This window comes from Apus apus, chromosome 4 (genome assembly GCF_020740795.1).
Source record: "Apus apus isolate bApuApu2 chromosome 4, bApuApu2.pri.cur, whole genome shotgun sequence".
In the NCBI taxonomy this organism is placed as follows: Eukaryota; Metazoa; Chordata; class Aves; order Apodiformes; family Apodidae; genus Apus; species Apus apus.
Window position 1 is genome coordinate 108,007,155 of NC_067285.1, and position 20,021 is coordinate 108,027,175.

At 38.6% G+C, this 20,021-nt stretch overlaps 1 protein-coding gene across 1 annotated transcript in view; it reads right to left on the reverse strand.

Moving 5' to 3' along the window:
- Positions 1-254: 254 nt before the first annotated feature.
- UVSSA (UV stimulated scaffold protein A) overlaps positions 255-20,021 on the reverse strand; it is a 55,981-nt gene continuing 36,214 nt past the window's right edge. The window contains exons 8-13 of the mRNA XM_051618521.1: positions 19,806-19,983; positions 18,392-18,544; positions 13,737-13,920; positions 12,872-12,983; positions 7,452-7,635; positions 255-3,481 (exon numbers count right to left, since the gene is read on the reverse strand). Of these exons, the coding sequence (XP_051474481.1) occupies positions 3,388-3,481; positions 7,452-7,635; positions 12,872-12,983; positions 13,737-13,920; positions 18,392-18,544; positions 19,806-19,983 (905 nt within the window). The 3' untranslated portion in view covers positions 255-3,387. The remainder of the gene's footprint in view (positions 3,482-7,451; positions 7,636-12,871; positions 12,984-13,736; positions 13,921-18,391; positions 18,545-19,805; positions 19,984-20,021) is intronic.

A 20,021-nucleotide genomic window follows, 5' to 3' on the forward strand; every position in this document is an offset into this window, starting at 1 on the left:
ATATATAAAAGGATGGCTTAGCTGCACCAGCACAGCTCACTCCAGCTCAGAGTTACTGTGTCCTTTTTGAAATACAGAATATTCAACCTGCATTACAACTATTCACCTGAACAACACTCTAAGGGCCAAACCATCCAAAGTGTTCAGGTGCCTGGAAATCCTGCAGCATCCCCAGTAAGTACAAGTGTGTTACAGTACAATTGCAAAGGCATTTGAGTGAGTTAGAAGGATAAAAATACACAACAGAGTGTGAATGACATTTGCATTTCTTTTATTACATTTTTTTCCCAGAAGCCCTGAGGACAGAAATAGAAAAGTTCCAGTAGAAACGTCACCCAGTTTAGCAACTAAGATGTTTGAAAAGTTGATCTCAGGGACCTCAGATAAACTGCTGTAAGTAAAGTGCTACACAAAGAGGTGTGGTGTATCCAAAAAGTAGCTTGATTTAATTTGGACTCAAGAAGATCTCTGTTTAATGAAGCTATGCTGGATCTTTGGAGACAGATGCCTTTTAAAAAAAAATTTCCTACAGCAGAGCTACAGAATATCCAGGAAAAGGAGAAAGCTCCTCAAATCCTCTAAATTATGTCTGACCAGACCTGATGAGAATGCTTAAGTGACAAAACACAAGACTCATCATATGTACATATGCTGAGTTGCCCTTGTAGAGAAATAATTTGATTAGATGATGCAATAATTAACATGGGAAGCATGAGTTTCTCACACACTGGATGAGGGGAAGATGCATGCTGAGGTCAGGTCAGCACAAAGGCAGGGCTAGAGAGGAGGGGTGTGTTTAACACATTCTCCTGTGAAAAGTCAACAGTCTTTCCTGCTTCAAGGCAGAAAAAGGAAGAAAAGGATTCATATCCAACTTGGGGTATTCCCCATCTGACAAGAAAAGTTCTTGTAACAAAACTAGACAAAAGAGTACAAGAGCTTTAAAAAGGTCATCGCTACCCTGGCCCAAAGTCCAGGCAGTGTGCCTGAGTCAGTCTTCTCCAAGTCACTTCCTGGGAAACACTAATTCTGCAAATTCTTTTTCTGCATGAAAGAGGCACCTTAGAAAAACACCTTTTTGCACATCTGTGTTTTTGATAAAGCAGGGGGAGAGCAAATGGATCACATGATAGGATCAGGTTTTACTGGGGGATCAGACACTCAGGTCCAGAGAGGAAGTTTCAGCTGATAATTCTACAACTGATGTGACCAAGTAGCATCATAATGGAGTGCTACTTATTAAGCACACATTTTTCTCACAGATTTCTACCTTTCCCCTTCTAATCTTGGTCTTTGGGCTTGTTTTGGTTTTTTTTGTTTGTTTTGTTTTGTTTTTAATTTACTGAAGGCCCAAACCAGGAACTCCAAGAGGTAAAGTGCACCTTCTGTTTGATGGAAACTTTCTAGCATCTCCAGTCCACAGGAAAGAAGGGTTAAGTGCCACTACACAATATAAATTCCCCCCTCTTTTTACAGGGAGGAGAGAAAATGTGGCTTATAAATCAACACTTTCAGTTTGTGCAGGCCCAAGAATCTCTGGAATAGTAGCACAATGATCTATGTGGATCTTCTGAATGTTACTGTCCAAGATCTATCAGTTTTATTTAGACTGTTCTGGGATCCCAGTATCCGATGATCCGTATTACACTCAAACGTGCAGGGCTTTGTTGTTGTTGGTTTTGTTTGGTTTTGGTTTTATTTTGTGTTTTTATCTGTAAGAAGAAATAAAATCAGTTTATCAGTTGATTCAGATGACCTGGTGATGAACCTGGTTTGTCCTTGTCTACATTTTCACCTGAAGTCTTCCCTGCCAAGTTAGCTAGACTGATGGTAGAAGTGGCTTTGCTTTCCAGTGTAGTAGATAACTTTTAAAATTCTGACTGTTTATAATTTTATTTCTGGTATTTTAGAAGTAAATCTTCTAAGTACCCATGTTGAAGAGGAAAATGTCTTCTGAACTGCAGAGCTCTTGCAAGATGAACTAGCAAGATTCAGCATTTATTGCTTTCTAAGCAGTACCTGTGCAAGTCAAAAGGCAGCTGGCAAAACTGTGAATTAGCTTTTGTCTGAGGTGGTCAGAAGCTACACTAAGGAGTTGAATGTTTCTCCTTTTAAAATTCTTACAGGCTTTTGATGCATGAGGAAACACCTTCAACAGGTGAGTGACTAAGCCAGTGATGTAGAGAATCCATTCTGATTTGTATTCTGTATTTTATTGGAAGACTTCCACGCTTCACTTTGAAGTTGATTTTCAAACATTCTGTCTTCCTTGATACTCTGGATTTCCTTCACATATAAAGCTGTATGAAACTGCAAGACCACAACTGGTCAATGTTTGGTTCACTCTGCTTAAGACAAGACTATAGCCAGCAAAGCAGGTTTGGGAGACCTGGTCAAGCACCCAGCCAATAACACCAAACCACACTGGATCCAGCTGCTTGATCTCGGAATGTGAGTTAACTTTCTGGAGTTAGAAGAGTCCAGATGCTTCTGGATCCTGAGATGCATCCTCAGACCTGAGCCTGATAACATTCTAACTGGTTCAAGCCAGGCAGTTCCCTAGTACAATATGCCACTTGAATGACTTTCTAAATCCTCACACTTTCACTCTGAGCTTTTTGGAATGGGCTGAACTGAGCACAGTCTGAGCACCCCTACAAACTTTCACAACATGCCTTCCAGGTGTAGTTCTGAAAGATACTGGGATACCATTGTGGGAAGACAAAAAGCAGACCAGGATGACCTTTGTCATTTCAGCTTTTCTACCACCACAGCTACTAATTTTGCATTAGTTTCTGTATTTCAGTTTGCTGAAATCAACCTCTACTCCATTAATTATCTGAAGGCATCAGTTGATTTGGATTTGGTGTGTGTGTGTGTATGTAAGAGCTCTTTAGAGGTACTGCAGGAGCCACTGTGCTGCTTGAGGAATCCTAGAATAGCAGGATGAGCAAATAATCTCTGGGTTGTCAGCTCTGCTAGAAATCTAATTGTTTCTAATATATCTTTTTTTTTCTGAAGGCATGAAAGTGGAAGCAAATTACAACACACATTGGCAAAGGAGGTATAAGTTACGTGAGTCCCTTTGGAAGGAAAAAAAACAAACCACCCATCTGAACATTTTACCCAGAGTACGTACAAGTCATAAATCATGCTCTTTCATGTACATTTCCAACTTGTTAAATGCATTCCATTCTATACCACCACATGTTGGCCAAAATAATGATAAACTAAGTTCATTATCAAATAATTATCAAACAAGCTCAAGCTGAAAACAATTTAAAAATTATCCCAGTGAAAATGCATTTGGCATAGTACTTTAATTATGATCAAGGTTTTGTGCACTTGCACTCTGGATAATCTTCTTTGCCCTTCATTTTAGTACAGTTAATTCAGTGCATAGTTAAACTGGTTGGCAAACTTCTCATGTTTTCTTTGGTCCACTCTGTTCATTGCTTTCACCACCCGTTTCACTGCACCTCTGAAAGAGAAACAAAAAAATAATAGTAAAAAGAGTTATGTTGATTCCACATCATCTCAGAGAACATTAATGAATGCTGGGAGGAAAAAAAATGAACTCTGATTAATAACTACCAGGCTTCTCAACACTGCACTGATGAGGCTGAACAAATTTGTCTTGTTAATTAAATTAGCTGCAGCAATACAAGTAGTTTAATTCAGCAATGATTTTATTAACAGGAGTAAACAAATTAAAGTCTTTCAGTTTAATGGCTGTGTGTTCCACCCTCCTAGCATGATTCCTGAGAGTCACACATACCAAGTCTGAGTTTCAACAGCACTGAACTGTTCATGGTGGAAAAATAACTAGAAGTATCTAACAGGATTAAAAACACTAACACTTAAGAAACCCTTATGAAATCCAGCCTGCAGAATCTGGAATGCTTTTGTGAGGGAAGGGTTTGCTGTTCAGCTCATGTAACTCTAACTCATTTACCAGCTTTCACAGGTAACTGAAAACCCATTTCACCAGCTGTGGGCAAAGTAAGAGTTGCTCGCACCAGCAGCAGCCCCATTCCTCAGCAGCAACCATTTCATTCACAGGCACAACACTAATTTAGGAAGACATCAGAGATTGTCAGGTATCTCTATGCAGAGATAGATCAAGTGGAATTCAAGTCCTCTGCAGTGCCTGCTGTGCTTGAAGGTGTGTCTGGAGTGTTCTTCAGATTCAAACAGGAAAGAAAAGGATGAGCTCTGGAGCTCTGTAGCTTTCTGGTGTTCCTAAATCTGATGAGGGTTTGCCCCCATGTTGCTGCTCTTTACCTGCTGCCAGTAAAGATGGTGCCCAGACATTTCCCTTTTTTGGGGGGTGACTGCCATGCTTTTGAACTGGGTGAGTGAAGATGTGCAATTTTTTCCTTCCACACGATCTTTTGAGTAAAGATCATACAGCTGAGATTTTGAGAATGAGGAAAATTATGTCTAGAGAGCAGGAGATTCTCATAAAAGGCATAAAGGGACCAGCCTCTATGTCCTTTGGTAAGGCAGAGGAATGGGTTTACAATGCCAGAAGGGTAGGAAAGCAGAAGAAAGGGAGTAGCAGAAGTCAAGAGGATGCTCCATTGCATACATTTGTCCCCACAGAAAATCACGGTAGGTGCTATGCACAGCTGAGTGCATCCTGCCTAGGGAATTCTGCTCTTTGCTGGATTCTAGAGTTACCATTTTTATCAGTTACTTCAGCTCAGAAATCCAAGGCTGGTATTTGCATGTGTGTTCAGATGTCACCCTGCCTCCACTGATGAAGAAGGAAGTTCTCTCTTAAACACATCTCTGTGAAGACCTGGTCACTCTGCCAATGTGGGAGGTATAGCTAAGGGCTTGGTTTGAGGGTCCCATTTCAGAACATGGCATCAAGTGATGTCTCCTTTGACTTCTACATCAGACTGTTAACACTCCATGTTGCCACAGTCTGCCTTTATCACTTCTGAGGCTGCTGCAGGCTGTGCAGTACAGTGAAGACAAGATGTACACCTGGTAACGTGTACCAGCCTTTTCCAGGATCAGGCCCTACACACTATTCCACCTTGACTCCTGTGGTCATCTCTCAGAGGCAAGTGAATTTCTGTTTTAGTTAACTGCTCTCTGTAATGGCTCCATTTCACAAGCCATTTTGAAACATCTGAGAACAGAGGATACCTCTTAATAAAACTTCTAAATGGTGGGATTAAAGACTTTCTCAGCAGCAAATGTCACGAGAATCAACATTTTGAAAAAACACCTTGGAAGAGGTATACTTTTAACAAAATTCTGCCAACAAAGTTACCAGACTAAGGAAAATGTGGTCATGGTTTTGCACTTCAAATATTGCCTAATTGGTAGGAGAAAAGTGAGCCTTTAGCAGCACAGAGTGGCCTTGACACTTTCATGTCATGTAGGTTTTACATTAGCACCACTGGATTGTGTGATACTGTAAATGAAATGAGATCCCACTTGGATGATCTGTGTGCAATTTCACTTAACTTTATTGGCAGACTAGAGCCTGGGTTTATCACCTATACATTTCAAGTAATTTGGGGTTGTTATAAGGAGCCAAGGTTATCATCTTGTTTAGTGCTGCAAAGCATGAAACCTATTAAAACATGACAAGTTTGATTCCCTATGCCTGGCACTAACACACACTCAAAATCATTAGCACAAACCATAGTAAACCAAAACCAGCTTTTAAAATTTATTTTGTTAAAGCTGATATTAAATTCTGATCATTAGAACTGTAGGTCTCTGACTTCTAACTAAGATCAGGTAACATGAGAATTTCACAGAAAATGTGCTATTTCTGTAACCAAAAGTGATGTGGATTTGGCCTTGTTATTATAACCATTACACCAGAAAAGGGAAAATTGAATTTAAACACATATTGTGCCTTGGCTGGTGTCTAACTCACCCAGTATGCTTAGGGAACAACCCACCAGTAATGATTTGATAATAATAATTTTTCTTTTTTGATTTGACAACTTCACACTTTTCACTTGCCTTCGACTACTTCATTTTTGACATGTGAAACTCTTTCAACTTTTAAAATGCTTTTTGATAAAGACCCATTTGATAAAGACCAGATTGTAGGTAGGCGAAGTTATGTTGCAGCCACATGTAATCAAGACCAGAGATCAGAAATGGTGTAACACAGTGGGCACATAGAGCTTCTCTATATTCTAAAACCCATTCAGCCTGGTGGGTTGGCAGGTGCCCATTTCCATCTGTGTCTGCTTTAAAGTTAACTCATATATGTCTCCATAAGTCCTGGACACACCTTTGTCTGACCTGTCTAAATGCCAAAGCAACCCACACAGTTTCTTCTCAAGCTAAATGTAGGGCAAGAGCTACTTTTTGCACATGTGCTGGGAGGAAAGACGGGAGTAGAGAAACAGCACTATTTCAGGAAAAAACGTGGTGTCCACATGTCTCTGGTACAAGAAGGCACATAATCAGAGAATCTTTTAGTTGGATAAGACCTGTAAGATCACTAAGTCCAACTGCTAACCTTGCACTGCCAAGTCCACCACTACATCATGGTAAAAGATATAATAGAGATAATAATAATCTCCAAACTCTTACAATGAAAAGAGATCAGGAGCAGGTTCCAGTCCTTGGTATTTACAAAAGACAGCAGGGGTGACGTGAACCAAGACCAGAACACAAGGATCTAAATATTTTTCTTAACAAACTGAACACATTCTCAGGAAAGAAAGAGAGAAATGCAATGGCAGTTTGTCACTGCATAATGCACAAGAAGGGTTCACTGTGTGTACATACTGGGCTGAAAGGCACTGCCTCAGGCCCAGCTAGCAATTTCTTCTATTCAAGAGTGAGAGAAAATACACAGGAAGCCCAGGCAGCAGTCCAAAGTTTGGGAAGGTCTCTGAGCATACACCAGAGGGTATGCTTGAGGGTCACTGTCATGACACCACTACATGCCAAAACCCAAGAGGTTCTGATAGATCCTTTTATTAATTAAAGTTCTGCTCAGGACAGCCCACCTTAGGCTTTCAAAAGCAAAAATTTAATTTTCTCTCCATCTCCACTACTACAGTGTGCCTGATGCTGTAAGTTGTGTCACTCTGAACATACCATCTTCTTTTCAGAGCCAGTACTATTTGTACACATAAAGAAGCATCCATCTAATTAATAAATCATAGAACTATGATCATCCAGAGAAGTCAACACAGCAATTAAAGGATTAAAAAAACCCAACACTTTAAAGGATGAAAATAAATCTTTCATAGGAAAGTTTTGTAAACTAGATGAAAATAATTCTCAAAGAAATAACCTTGCTACTCTTTACCCTAGAGAGTTATGGAAGCTATTCCTGCTCTGCAGTTAGCAAAGAAAGCTGTTTAGTAAGTTCATGTAAATATAGAAACAGAAGGTACTGTTGAAAACAAAGGAAAGAGCAGTTTAACAGGCTTTAAAGAACAACACAAGCATCTTACTTATTGAAAACCTTCTTCTCAAGCCGGGAACGAGAAGTATTAGCCTGCTGCTTCAGGTCTGTCAGGTTGGGGTATTTTTTCTTCTTCCCTTTCTTCTTCCCTCCTTTTCCATTATTTTTAGATGAACCAAGATCCAGTCCTGTGGCTGCTTCAACTTCTCTCATAAATTCTGGATCTCGCCACTCTGTTTAAAAGAAAAAAAACCAACAACATGTAATTTCAAACTTCAAACCCAGGTGGAATTTGCAGTCTCCTAAAGTAGGGGTTGTTGTACCCACTGGGTGAGGGCAGAGTCACTGCAAGTTGGATGCACAAAGGAAGGGGAAGATAAAGCAGTTAGCCAAAATGACAGATCTTGATGAAAAAGCCCAGCCAGCCTGGGATTAGTATCTATTATTAGCTGCTGCAGATAAAACTGTTCTGTAGGAAGACTTCAGTCAAGTTTTTGCAGCAGCAGAGCAGCAAAATTCCAAGGAAACGATTCCATGCAGGAAAGATGACGTAAAATGTGACAATTATTATTTAGAAATTGAGCAAAATGCCAACAAGGTAGCTGTGGAATTAATCTCCAGAAATAAATTATGTATAAGCTAAAAAATCAAATCGGAAATACAGAATATGTCAACATTTGAGCAGAGTGGAGAGTGACAACTTAATCACATTTCTGCATCAAAGAGTATTGGCTTCCAAACGTGCAAGTGGTGTCTGACACCTACAGAGCATTCTTGAATAAGACAACACGACCCTCTTACCCTGAGCCCAATTTTGCATCTGAAAAAGATACTACTTCTGAAGCACCCCATCATTCATCAGTCTAATTATCCAAATCAAACTCCTTTTCTTGACAATAGCACAAGGGTTAATTTATCTAATCGAAAAGTTGTTTCACAGTTTTATCAAGACATTAATGCCTCATAATCCAACAACACACTGTAAATGGGTTCTGATCAGAGATGCCACCATGGGAAAAAGCATGAACAATTTAGATTGTAAACTCTTTGAAGAAGCAGTGGTCTTTCACCTTTAGTGCAGAGCTTTGCATCTCAGAACAGGGTAAAATAATATGAAGTTGATAGTAAAAATGTGACTAGAGGATGGACATTGTCAAGAGGAAAATTACAATAGTGACATTGCATTATAAGGACTTTGAGCATCTGGGTTGGAAAAAAATGTAGCAAGCACCACTTCAAAGAGTCAGGTAGTCCAAACTCAGCTTAGTGACAGAATTCTGTATTTTAACAACCAGTAATTGCCAGCCATTTGTCATATAGTTTTCCATACGTCAGTCAGCTCTTGTTGCCTGCAGAAATTCTAATGTCTACAACCTTTTAACATCTACGTGGATACACAAAAATAAACAGTTCTAAACAACTCTACAATTTCACTTATACACCAAGAGGGTCACTGAGTGTGACAAATACAGAATCACACACTGGTTTGTGATTATCTAGTTCCAAGCCCCCTGCAGGGACATCTTCCACTAACCAGGTTGTTCCAAGCTCCATCCAACCTTGAGCACTTCCAGGGAGTGGGCACCCTCAGCTGCTCTGGGCAACCTGTTTGGTAACAACATTTCAGGGAGGCCAGAGGTAACGTCCTCACTTAAGAACACGGTGTTTAGGAATACCAGAGCCATTTTCCAAGGAAAGGTTAGATCTGACCTACTATGATACATGAAAGCAAGAACTGTTTAAAATCCAACACACCAAAAAGCATGAGGAAAAGGAAGCTGTACAAGAACTGAGCAGGAGAAGTGTAGAGGGAGAAAACGGAACCCATATTCTTGATAGATCATACGACCTCACAGACTTCTTCAATTTTGTTTGAAGTGAAGGAATACAGAACAGCACAGTTCAGACACTGGAACGATTAATCCAAGATTAAGGAAAACTGTCTAAACAGTTTATCTCCCAGTAATAAGAAGGCGTCACAGTTTAGGAACCCAGTGAATGGAGCAATTGTTTAAACACAACGAAAAAATGCCGGCATCCAGTAGAGATGAAATGAGCATTTGAGTAAAATGAAGGAGCAATTTAAAAGCCTTTGAGAAAAATCAATAGAATGCCAGGGAAGAGCAGCCTTTTTGAGCACTGATGGGCCCCTAAAGCTCTTCATACATTGTTACTGAGTTTAGCAGCAGGGAAAAGAAAATTACACAGTTTGCAAGGGTAGGCGGGAATCAATACTGTAGTTAGTAAAGAGATGCTATTTCACATCTGACTGGCCAGCGGCCTGCCTTCACCAGCCTGTCCTGATACCTGTTTGTTAACAAGTCACTAAGGGCTGAAAAACCAGATACTCTTCAGGGCTGACACAAAAAATAGGCACTTAATTTGCTCCTGTGTGTGAACTATTGGAAAAGGATGAACACTGCAGATTAGCAGGTCAGCGTAATCCCACCCGGTGCGTTGTTTCGAGACCCAAGAGCCCAAAGCACCATTTTGTGGACATTAGCCACAGTTTAAAATTTTATACTAAGGTAAAAAATGCTCCATAATAACTCTGTAATAAAAATGACAGTGTTGTCAAAAACACAGTAATTATCACATGAGCTGTATTACTTTTACATTATTGTTTCCCCCTAAAACCACACAACAATGAAAATAAACCTACCGTCCAATAAAAAGAAGAATTTTGGTGCAATTTAACCACACAACTGAGGCCCAAATGTTAACTTTTGGCACTTTTCAAGCTGTCATCATTAACAAATGATGTTGTCAATCGTAAGAGCAAAGTACACACTGTACAGGTTGCCATTTGTATATTTTCCATAGCAGCACTGCTCAGACTTGCTTGGAGTCCAAACCCCAACGCAAACCAAACAAACAGCCCCCCTAAACCACAAGCCTAAAATAATAAACACTATTTTAAAGGGCTGATGAAAATATTACAAAACAAATACAAAAATACTGGGGCGGAACAAAAAAGAGAGCAACAAAAGTCAGAAGATTAAAATATTTAGTGATATCTGGCATACACATGGCTTTGGAAACCTTTAAGGTTTTGTCCAATAAATTAAGTGCCATAGCTTGTTTAGTATCTCCCCAGCCAGATGGGATGGACCTTTGTATGACACCTCAGCTTAACAAAGCACTCAATAATGCAACACAGCAATGTCAACACTGGTTTGGGACTAACATACACATCCTTGTGGGCCAGGGGTGAGAAACCTCTAACAACACTGCGCTGACACTGTAATAAAAATAAGTATTATGTCTAGCCTCCAGCAATGACAATTTCACAGGGAGGGAAAAAAAAAAAAAATCAATATTTTTCAGTGCAAGTGATTTTTATACCAGAGTATTAGTTTCTAGTTTGAAACTAGTCGATCAAGAACACCTGCTAGCTTAATTTTGCTAGTTTTAGTTTGTCGTAACTAAATTGGGAACTTTCTTTTTAGCACAACCTCCAAACCCCTGGCCTGGTTTTGCTGTGACAGCCCAACTGTGCCCACACTGTTGGCTGGATGGCAGCTTAGGACACTTCTCCACCCAGACAAGGATGGAAACTGCCTTCAGATATAGCACTTCTTGACACACACAGGCACCAAGAGTGTTCAACAACTGCTGCACTGGTGTGGTGCTGGTAATTGCCAAGCACAGTTGCTCAAATAGGGCCAAATCAGGATTCAAGGGATCTGGGTGGGTCAGTTGTGTGTTTATATGCACATTCATTCCACACAGACTTCTCTGGACAAGAGATCAACAGCTGTTTGTTGTACTCTGATAAGCATAGTAATACATATAACTGTGAAACTGAAGAAAAACTGAGTCAGTCAGAGCTTGAGAGAACTAACGTCTTAAAGGGTGTATACTGCAAGATACCAAAATCATAAAGATTACACAGGTGAGTGTAATTAGAATGCAGAATACTCGCCTGGAATAAATAGCTTAAAACAGAGAAAACTAAGACCTGCTGGAGGAAGGCAAATTAAACAAAAGCTCTGAAAACAAATCTGTCCCCTCCAATTATACACTACATCTTTGTTGGATAGATCCCTCTCTCCCATCTTCCTTTGCAGTCCATCAACTTCCAGTAGCTTCCTGGTTGCTGCTCCCCCAGCACTCTATGAAAAGCTCCCTTCTGTCCATCACTAATGAGGTTTAATTGTACTACTGCAAAAAAAAGTCCTTTAGTTCCCTTGGAAGTCTTCCTACCTGTGTATTCATTGCTTGCTGTCTTTCTCACTGCCTGCATTCCTTACCTAGCAGTCCAGAGCTTTATCTTGTCTAAAAATGCCCAAATAATCCTTGGAAAGGATAAGCTTTCCCTCTGGAGCATTCCACACCTGAAAGCAGCAGTCAGGATGCAAGGAGAAGGTCATTAGTTTTGTTTTCCATCTCTACTGTTTAAAAACAAAATCCAGAGTACTGTGCAGTAACATGCAAACACATAAATAGCACAGGTGTGCCTGCTCCCTTTCTCAAGCCCATCACAGACATCTTGCCTATCCAGACTAGTTATAATGCAAATAAAGTAAAGCCCAAGGTGAGGAAGAGCTTCCTTAGTTCAGAGTATTTTCTAGTAATGCTGCACAGGCACAGAGCATAACAAGGCCAAGAATTCTCCTTCTAAAACACAAGTAGTAAGTGAGTAGATATAGGAAATATAGACTACGACAGATACAAACAGATACAGGAAAAACAAGTTCCTGCATCGTGCCCAAAAGCACTCTGCCAATATTTCTGATAACACAGTGATCCTAATAATATTACAATTACATTAGGTAAATCACAACTGTTAGGGACCAGCAAGATTAGATGACTTCTTTGCACTTGAACAGCTATTGTCAAGCATTTCCCATGAATTAAGTTTAATTGTCCTCAATAAACATGTTCCTTAAGATAATGGCTATAATTCATCTGCCTGAGAAGCGCTAGGAACATTATTATAACTACTGGAAATAAAGAACAAATACAGTGTTAACCTTATTCTGTGTACACATGCATCCACATTTACCACATAAGCAAGAATCACTGCAAATGATCTGCAAATTAGAATCAACAGGAATTAAAACGAGAGAATGAGGTTAGGAGCAAAACAGAAATATGATCCAGTTCTGTGGATCTCAACCTGTGCCTTCAGCAACAAAACAATCTGCTCTTCTTCCACACAGACTGTCCCATTCCTTGCCCAACTTGTATCTACACTGCATCTATACATAGACACAATATATACAATATACAGATACATTGTAGATACAATGTAGTATATATTGAATATATGAACTACACATAGATACAATGTAGATACACCACAAAATTATCATCTAGATTGTAAATATACATTGTAGATATTGTAAGTATTTTATACAATACACACACAAACACAATAAATGTATTATGTTTATATTTAAAGCTTCTCTCCCACCTGTGTCTAACATTTTGACTTTTTTTAAAAGAAGTTATTGAGGCACAAACCTGGCTGAGCTGCTTGCTTCTCAAACTTCATCTTTTCTTCTCTGGCTCTGTCCTCTGCATTAACAGGAATCCCGGATTCATCCCGAGGAATTATCTTTCCATGGAAAGGGCACTGCAGAAAGAAAAGGAAAAAAACCTAAACACTTCTGAATGAAAAGAAAATGCTTACATCTTATTCAACATAGCTTAAAGACAGACACTGGAATCAAGCGATCCAAACTTTACACTAGATCCCCAGTCCCCCTTAGAAGGTATCAGGATCCCATAAACATCATGTGTTTAATATTCAGAATCTCAAAGAAATAAGCTTTTTGTGATACGAATATCCCATTTCAAGAGGCCAGGTAGCACCTTCCTGAAACCAGGGCACAAATGCCGCATTGCATTTTGTTGTTTGTTATCCTGTAGCAATCTCATTCAAACTATTTTAGTGCATTGAGATCCTTCAGTCTCAGGTAATATGGAATGAACAGGGATAATTAGAACAAAGTATTTAAACAAAGTACTTCTGCTGAATAGGGCTGAATAGAACTATTAATACCAAATATACCTTTAAATGAGGAAAACTTTTGGACAAACATCTGTCTCTGCTTCACTGTCAGGTACTGAAACTTCACAGTGATAAACCTAAATACCTATGCTGAATGCCAAAAAATGTTTAAGACTTCTTTAAATGTTTACAGCTTCCTTACAGAAAGGATACTTCTCTTAAGAAGCACGTATCAACAGCAAACATCTCCAGATAAAACTTTCTTTCACTGCCTTGAACTATATTTACAATATGAAATAAACTTTTATGTCCATGTTTTAATGAGATCTCCTCCACATGGCACATAACCTGGAAGTTATGTTACTTGGTGCCCACCTTAATCCGATCTTGTCTTTCACACAGGCTTCCATCAGGCATTGGGGCTCGACACTTGTGCTTCACTGGTTCAAACTTGCCAGCAAATGTTATATATCTAGTTTTTAACATTTCCGTTATTTCTTTATTTTCCACCTCTTCCTCTACTTCACTGGGTGCCCAGAATCGATGCTCAGAAGTAAATCTGGGAAAACAATGAATGAAAATTCTTCACAAAGTTGTAAGAAAGCACACAAAGGTGCCAGAATCATCCTGTGACAAACTTACACGTAAAAGAACCGGAAGCTTTCCTAGTGAATTAGAAAAACCTGGGAATCTACCATTCTTTCTTGCATCTCCTGTATTATGAAGGTGTTCTTAAAATATCACCAAAGCCTGTCTAGTATTAATTTCTTGCTTAACCTGTTAACCTATTAAAAATCCTCGCTCTAGTTCATGATGTGACACCCAGTTATCTGATACCAGTAAATAACTTCATAATGCTGCACGTAACGTTCTTCATAACAAAATACCTCTGTGATTAAACACAGAAGATAGATCAGGGAGGAAACAGTTTGATCTTAAATTGTCTGATCTTACTCCTAGCAGCTCTACTTCTGCAGCAGCAGAGAAGCAGCTGCTGAAATCAGTGTGTTGCAATATACTAGGATCAAGGAAGACAGCAAACAATCAGCTGAGCCTTACAGAGACTTTTTCATCCAGGTTCTCCTATTCAGTGTCTGTAAATCTGAGCAACTTATGGGATGTTCCTCTAGGAAATTAAGCTAATCCACTGAAAATCTATTTTAAAATTAGAGATCTTACCTATCTTTACAATTATATATAGGCAAATAACACTCTTCATTAATCTGGGGTGAAAAAGATCAGTACCATGCCAGTGGCTGTGGGGAGTGGGAGAGAAGGGGAGCAAGGACCTTGAATGGTGTAGTATTTTCAAATTTTCTCGACATAATCTTGTTTTAGCCACTCTAGGCTGCCAACAGTTTATAATGAGAAACAGGCAACCCCAGACAGATATTACCTGACTCATTTTAGATGCTAATCTTAGGACACAATGACTGTCTCTCTGATGGTAAATGTTTCTTTCTCCTAATCATGAAAATAAATTGAAGTGACCAGCTTCAGCTTAGCTATCTAACTTTAAGACATCTGAAGTTAAACAACAACAATACCATTGCAAATTTAAAGAAACACGTTAAAGAGAAAAAATACAGCTAAACTAAGCAAAACAATTTCAGCCTGCATGTCTGCTGCTCATTACAAGCAAAATGGAGGTATCTAGATGACAGATGTCTTGATAAGGACTTCAAAATCATAAAGGACACTTCACAATCCCCTTCTTCCATGTAGCTCTTCTACCAATCAGCCCCAAACTGTTTTGAGAAGGATTTTCTCCCTTTATATCCAATTCCCCTCACTCATGAACACCCTTGGGTGCCATTCCTACTTCTGAGACCTCATCTTACATAGACTGCAGAGCTATATATACCTGAACACTGGCTTCACTCATCAACAACAACAATCTCAATTCAGCAAAGCACATAAACCAATACTTAAATAATTACTTCAGTGGGCCTGATGAGTTTTGAATTTCACCTAAGCAAGTTTTCAGCAGATGACAAGGTAAAAATATCCAAAAAATGGAGGAAATAATCTGATCCTAACAACCTGCAACACACAGAGCTGCTGGCTTTACTGCAATATTGAACATTTAAAACTATGTAAAGACATTAGAATTACATTTTTAAAGGGATTAAGCAATTTCAAAGCCATTCTGTGATTTGCCAAATCATCAGTAAAATGCTCAACAAATAAAGACCTTGTTAAAGAGATTCATGCTGTCCAGTAATCCCTTCACTGACTATACCTTGGTAGTGCCAGAAAAATTGTAACCTGCCATGAAGTAAAAATAACTTTCTTCTACCTGGGGATAAAGGCAAGAGACTTATAGTGGAGGCTAGTTCATGATTAAACACAGTAATAAGTTTCCACAGTTTTTGGTTTAAAAAAAAGTTCTCAGTCACACAATTCTGCAAACTATAGCCTAAACAAAAACACTTCTAAGAATCTTTATAATATACCAATATGACTTTAGTCAAACATTTGAATGGTACAGTATTTCAGCTTTAGAAATGAAGTGGCATGATTGTATAACAGACAGTAAATGAAATAATTAACTGAATTTCTTATTTGCTTAGTTTTAATACAACCCTGAAAACAAGACTGACTACTAGATCTGTGTTCCTAACCTTATAAACATGAGGAGTAAGCATTCCTAAAAAGACACCATGCAGGGTTTCTATGTGCAAAGTAGTCTAAAAGAATCTTTTAGTAAAATTCTCATGTCTCTTGGTGGTCTGAACTCCCCCTCCTCCTCTAAATTATCAATTATAGTTCCATGAAAATAAAAAAGCATTTAGCAGTTGTGCACACCAACCTTTCCAATTAGGAAAAAAGTTCTATTTAATATTTTGACCTTCCCTCAAAAAACTGGCATCAAACAAATCTCAAGGAAATTAAAATTCTGTTTTACATTGTATATCACCAGTCAGTGTTTGGGAACTAGACTTAAAATAGTATGATCTTGCACAGATATTAATAAATATTCTTGTTTACTACAAGCATAAACTATTTTCTCCCGGCTTTACTTACAAGGAGGTGAGAAAAGAACAAACCAGTGCTAAATCCTGAAGTTTTCTGATTTCTTGCTGTTGTAACATAAGCAACGCTTTAAAAAGGCAGAACAGGAGATCTTTGTTGGAAAAACTGATGCATGTTACAAGTAAAACCTTTTTGAAAGGGGGATCTAAAGGGTAACAGATAATCAACTAGAAGATCAACAACCTCACTTAAGACTGTTACTGATCTAGACCAATAACAGAGGCTTTAAAGGAAATTACATAGCTACATATTAGGAGGAATAAAAGACAAGTAAAGGTTAACTGAAATATAAAGGAAAGTCCAGGTCCTGGAGAAATGTTGCATTCTTTCAATGAATTTATATCAACTTTGTTCCTAAGATGATGTAAAGCTTATCAAAAGCTTGAGTAAATATAAAATCTAAACCCAGTATGATGCATCCAGACATCCTGGAACAAGAACTAAATGAGCTAATTCAAATATCCAGTAAAGCAAAACTTCTTTAGAAAAACATCTTTCTGGTAGCTACTTTCCCACTATCAGAATCTTAATTTATCATAAATGATGTCATTAATTAAATGTAGGGTTAACTAGGTGAAGGGAAAAGATTTTTCTACTTCAAATTTTAGAAATTCAAATACCATCCATATTCCATGTGTGTTGTCTGGTTTTTGGGTTTGAGTCAATGGTATTGTGTGTGCAGGGTTAGTTAAATGAATAATATTAAATAATATTATTAGTAGGTTGGCATATCTGCAGTTACAGACTGAAAGGTTCAGAAGTGTGCCCTTTATTTTACTGGAAAGCATAAAAATAAAACAGTACAGCACAAGGCAGGCAGGCAGTGAAATATGATTCTGATTTCACTTATGACTTGAATAACTCATTTGCAATGTAAAGTAAAGCCTTATTACCTTTTTGGCACTATCACAGCCAAATGCCCTGCTGAAAATCTTAACCATTTTCTAGGCTTTGAGGAGCTTACACCACACAGGCAGAACCCAAAGCTTGGAGTGACTGTGTTAAAGCACTATTATGTATCCAATTTCACTTGGCTTTCAATAATTTAAAACATACTCAGCATTTTATGCAATCAGGTACAGGGGCAATGGTTTCCTCCAGCTTTTTTTCTGCAAACACTGTCTCTACACTGCTACCATGGGCAATTTATTTTTTTTGTCTTTGATAAAACAAAGTTAAAGCAATACTGCTGAGAACATGAGAGTTTGAGTTGCAACCCAGCCAGTCAATGGGTTTTGCATTTTCCAAACCAGGTATGGTACACACTGATACTAAAGTTCTGGTGGACTGAAATGAAATAGAGGGAAGACTTTGCATCCCAACTTTCATATTAAAATATTATTGCTAAAAAGGGCTTTTAAAAACTGACTGCTAGAAGCAAGTTCTGATGTATACCTACAATATGCTGTCCCCAGCATTGCTAAAGCTTTTCCCAAGCCAGCAATGCTTCATGTCCAAGAAACACAAAACCTTCCAAACAAGAATGGCAAGTGAGAGGATCCAAATTCAAACTCTGTAATTGTCACCTATTGCTTGTGTGCCTCAGCCTGCATATCCATTTCCTCAGCTACCACTCTGTAAAGCAAGAAAAAAATACCCCTGACACATTCCCCAGTCTTTCTACTACCTTGCCTGATGTTTATTTAGACTGTAAAGTCCCCAGCAGAGGGACCATCTATGATAGCTCTTAGCATAAGGAGGTACCAATTTAAACTGGAATAAGTGCAGCTATGCTGCAAATAATACACAAACTTGAAAAGAGCAGGAAAAAAATGTGCTTTGAAGCATCAAAGGATACTTAATTAGTATCAAATCTTCTCAAAACAAATAACATTTTAAGGTAGAAATTCTGACTTTGTTTATGGGTCCTACAACACAAGGGAAAGAAGAAAAGTAATTATCAAAAGAAATATCAGTCACCCCACTGCATGACCTCTGAGTACAAGTAAACCTATGTATTTATTTAATTTATCTTAAAAGAAAAAGGGCATTACTTGAGAATCTTCCCAGCACTTGGCTGATCCTGTCCCCAGTAGTGAAGGTCTAATCCAAAAGGCATGAGGGGAGCTTTAGCTCTTTCTTCTTCCAGTTTTCTTCTCTTACTGTCAGGCTCTTCCAAGGCTGCTGGCTCAGGACTTGCAGAGTCACTGGAGAAAATGGATGAAAAGTCAAAACAGAACAGCAACGATCACAACAACTTTTTCTCTTTTTTCATTAGATTTTCACACCAACACTAATATTATCTTAGATCTAGAACTACAACTACCTTTACAGGATTCCCTTTTCTCCTTTTTATTTTTTTATTTTTAAAAAAAAACCAACACCACACACTAAGTGCAGCACACTGCACCATGGAACTTAACTGTACCTTCAGCTATAGCCAGATAAAATGGGTGTAGAAGCCTGGAGATCTAATGGGGGCAGCAGGGGATCATAAATGCTGAAATGTAACAAGCGCTACTGATCTGGCAAACAGTTTTTAGAAAGATCTTGCCTCTAAAAACTCACAACCACATTTGCACAGCAGTCTCACAGATTGCAAAGTCTTTGTTTTTGTTGACAAAATTCCAACCAGCAGACTTGCAATACTGATTGTCAACACCACTACAGAGTTCCTTAGTCCCCAAAAAACAAAGCAGTACTATGGAAAACTTGGCTATTCACTGATAGAGTTGCAAATGGTCTCAGACATCTTACTGAAGTGCTAACTTTTAAAAGATTAGACAACAAAATGAGCAAATGAATACTCCGAACTCCGGAGTTCTAATAAAGTAAACCCCTTCCTCTTTCTGAGATCACATTCCAGTGTGCTAGTTTTTGGAGGCTTTTCTGGCCAATGCAGAAGTGTCTTTTCAGGATCATGCCACTAAGTAGATTACTCCAGTCTCATCCCCAAATCTCAGATAAATGCTAGACAAGGCTGGAACATCACCAAGCTTTGAATAGAATTGACAGCAAGAATGTCTTTGGAATCAGCAAAACACACCTCCAGGCAGCACTGACAACATGAAGCCACTAGGAAGCAAGGGATAGTTGAATCTACTTTCTAATCTACTATTAGGATATGATCTGATTAATTGCAAACCAAAAATTACCCCAACAAAAAAAAAAAAAAAGGATTTTTTTTTTGTTAGGAGAGGAGGGAAGGTTTTATATTTTCATAAAGGCCAATTACACCAAATAAAACCTAAACCAAGTGAGTACTAAAATATTCCTTAAGAGCCTAGTGCAGTCATTAACAAAATCCCAAATATTAAGCAAGTGAATGTACAAAGAATCATAACTTCACAATGAAACCAAGACAGCCTTAACAGCTTGCTTAGTTCAGGAGCACTTTTCTGTGTCCTTCCATAACTAGTAAATACCAGTAGAGCAAGAGGTTTCTAGAAGAATTAAACCAAAAATAACCTGGCATGTGGAGGTGGTAACTTGGGTAGTTTGTCTCTAATAAGTTTCAATGTGGCAGCTGCACAGGTTGGATCAAGTTCATCTTCATTCCCTTTCAGGTGGGTGCGGGAGCTCAGCGGAGCTGGTCCTGTTGTCGTCTTCGCTGCTGGTGCTTTTGGAGGTGACTGTGGTTCTAGACCTGCAAAAAACCTCAGTGTTTAGGAGGGAATCACTTCT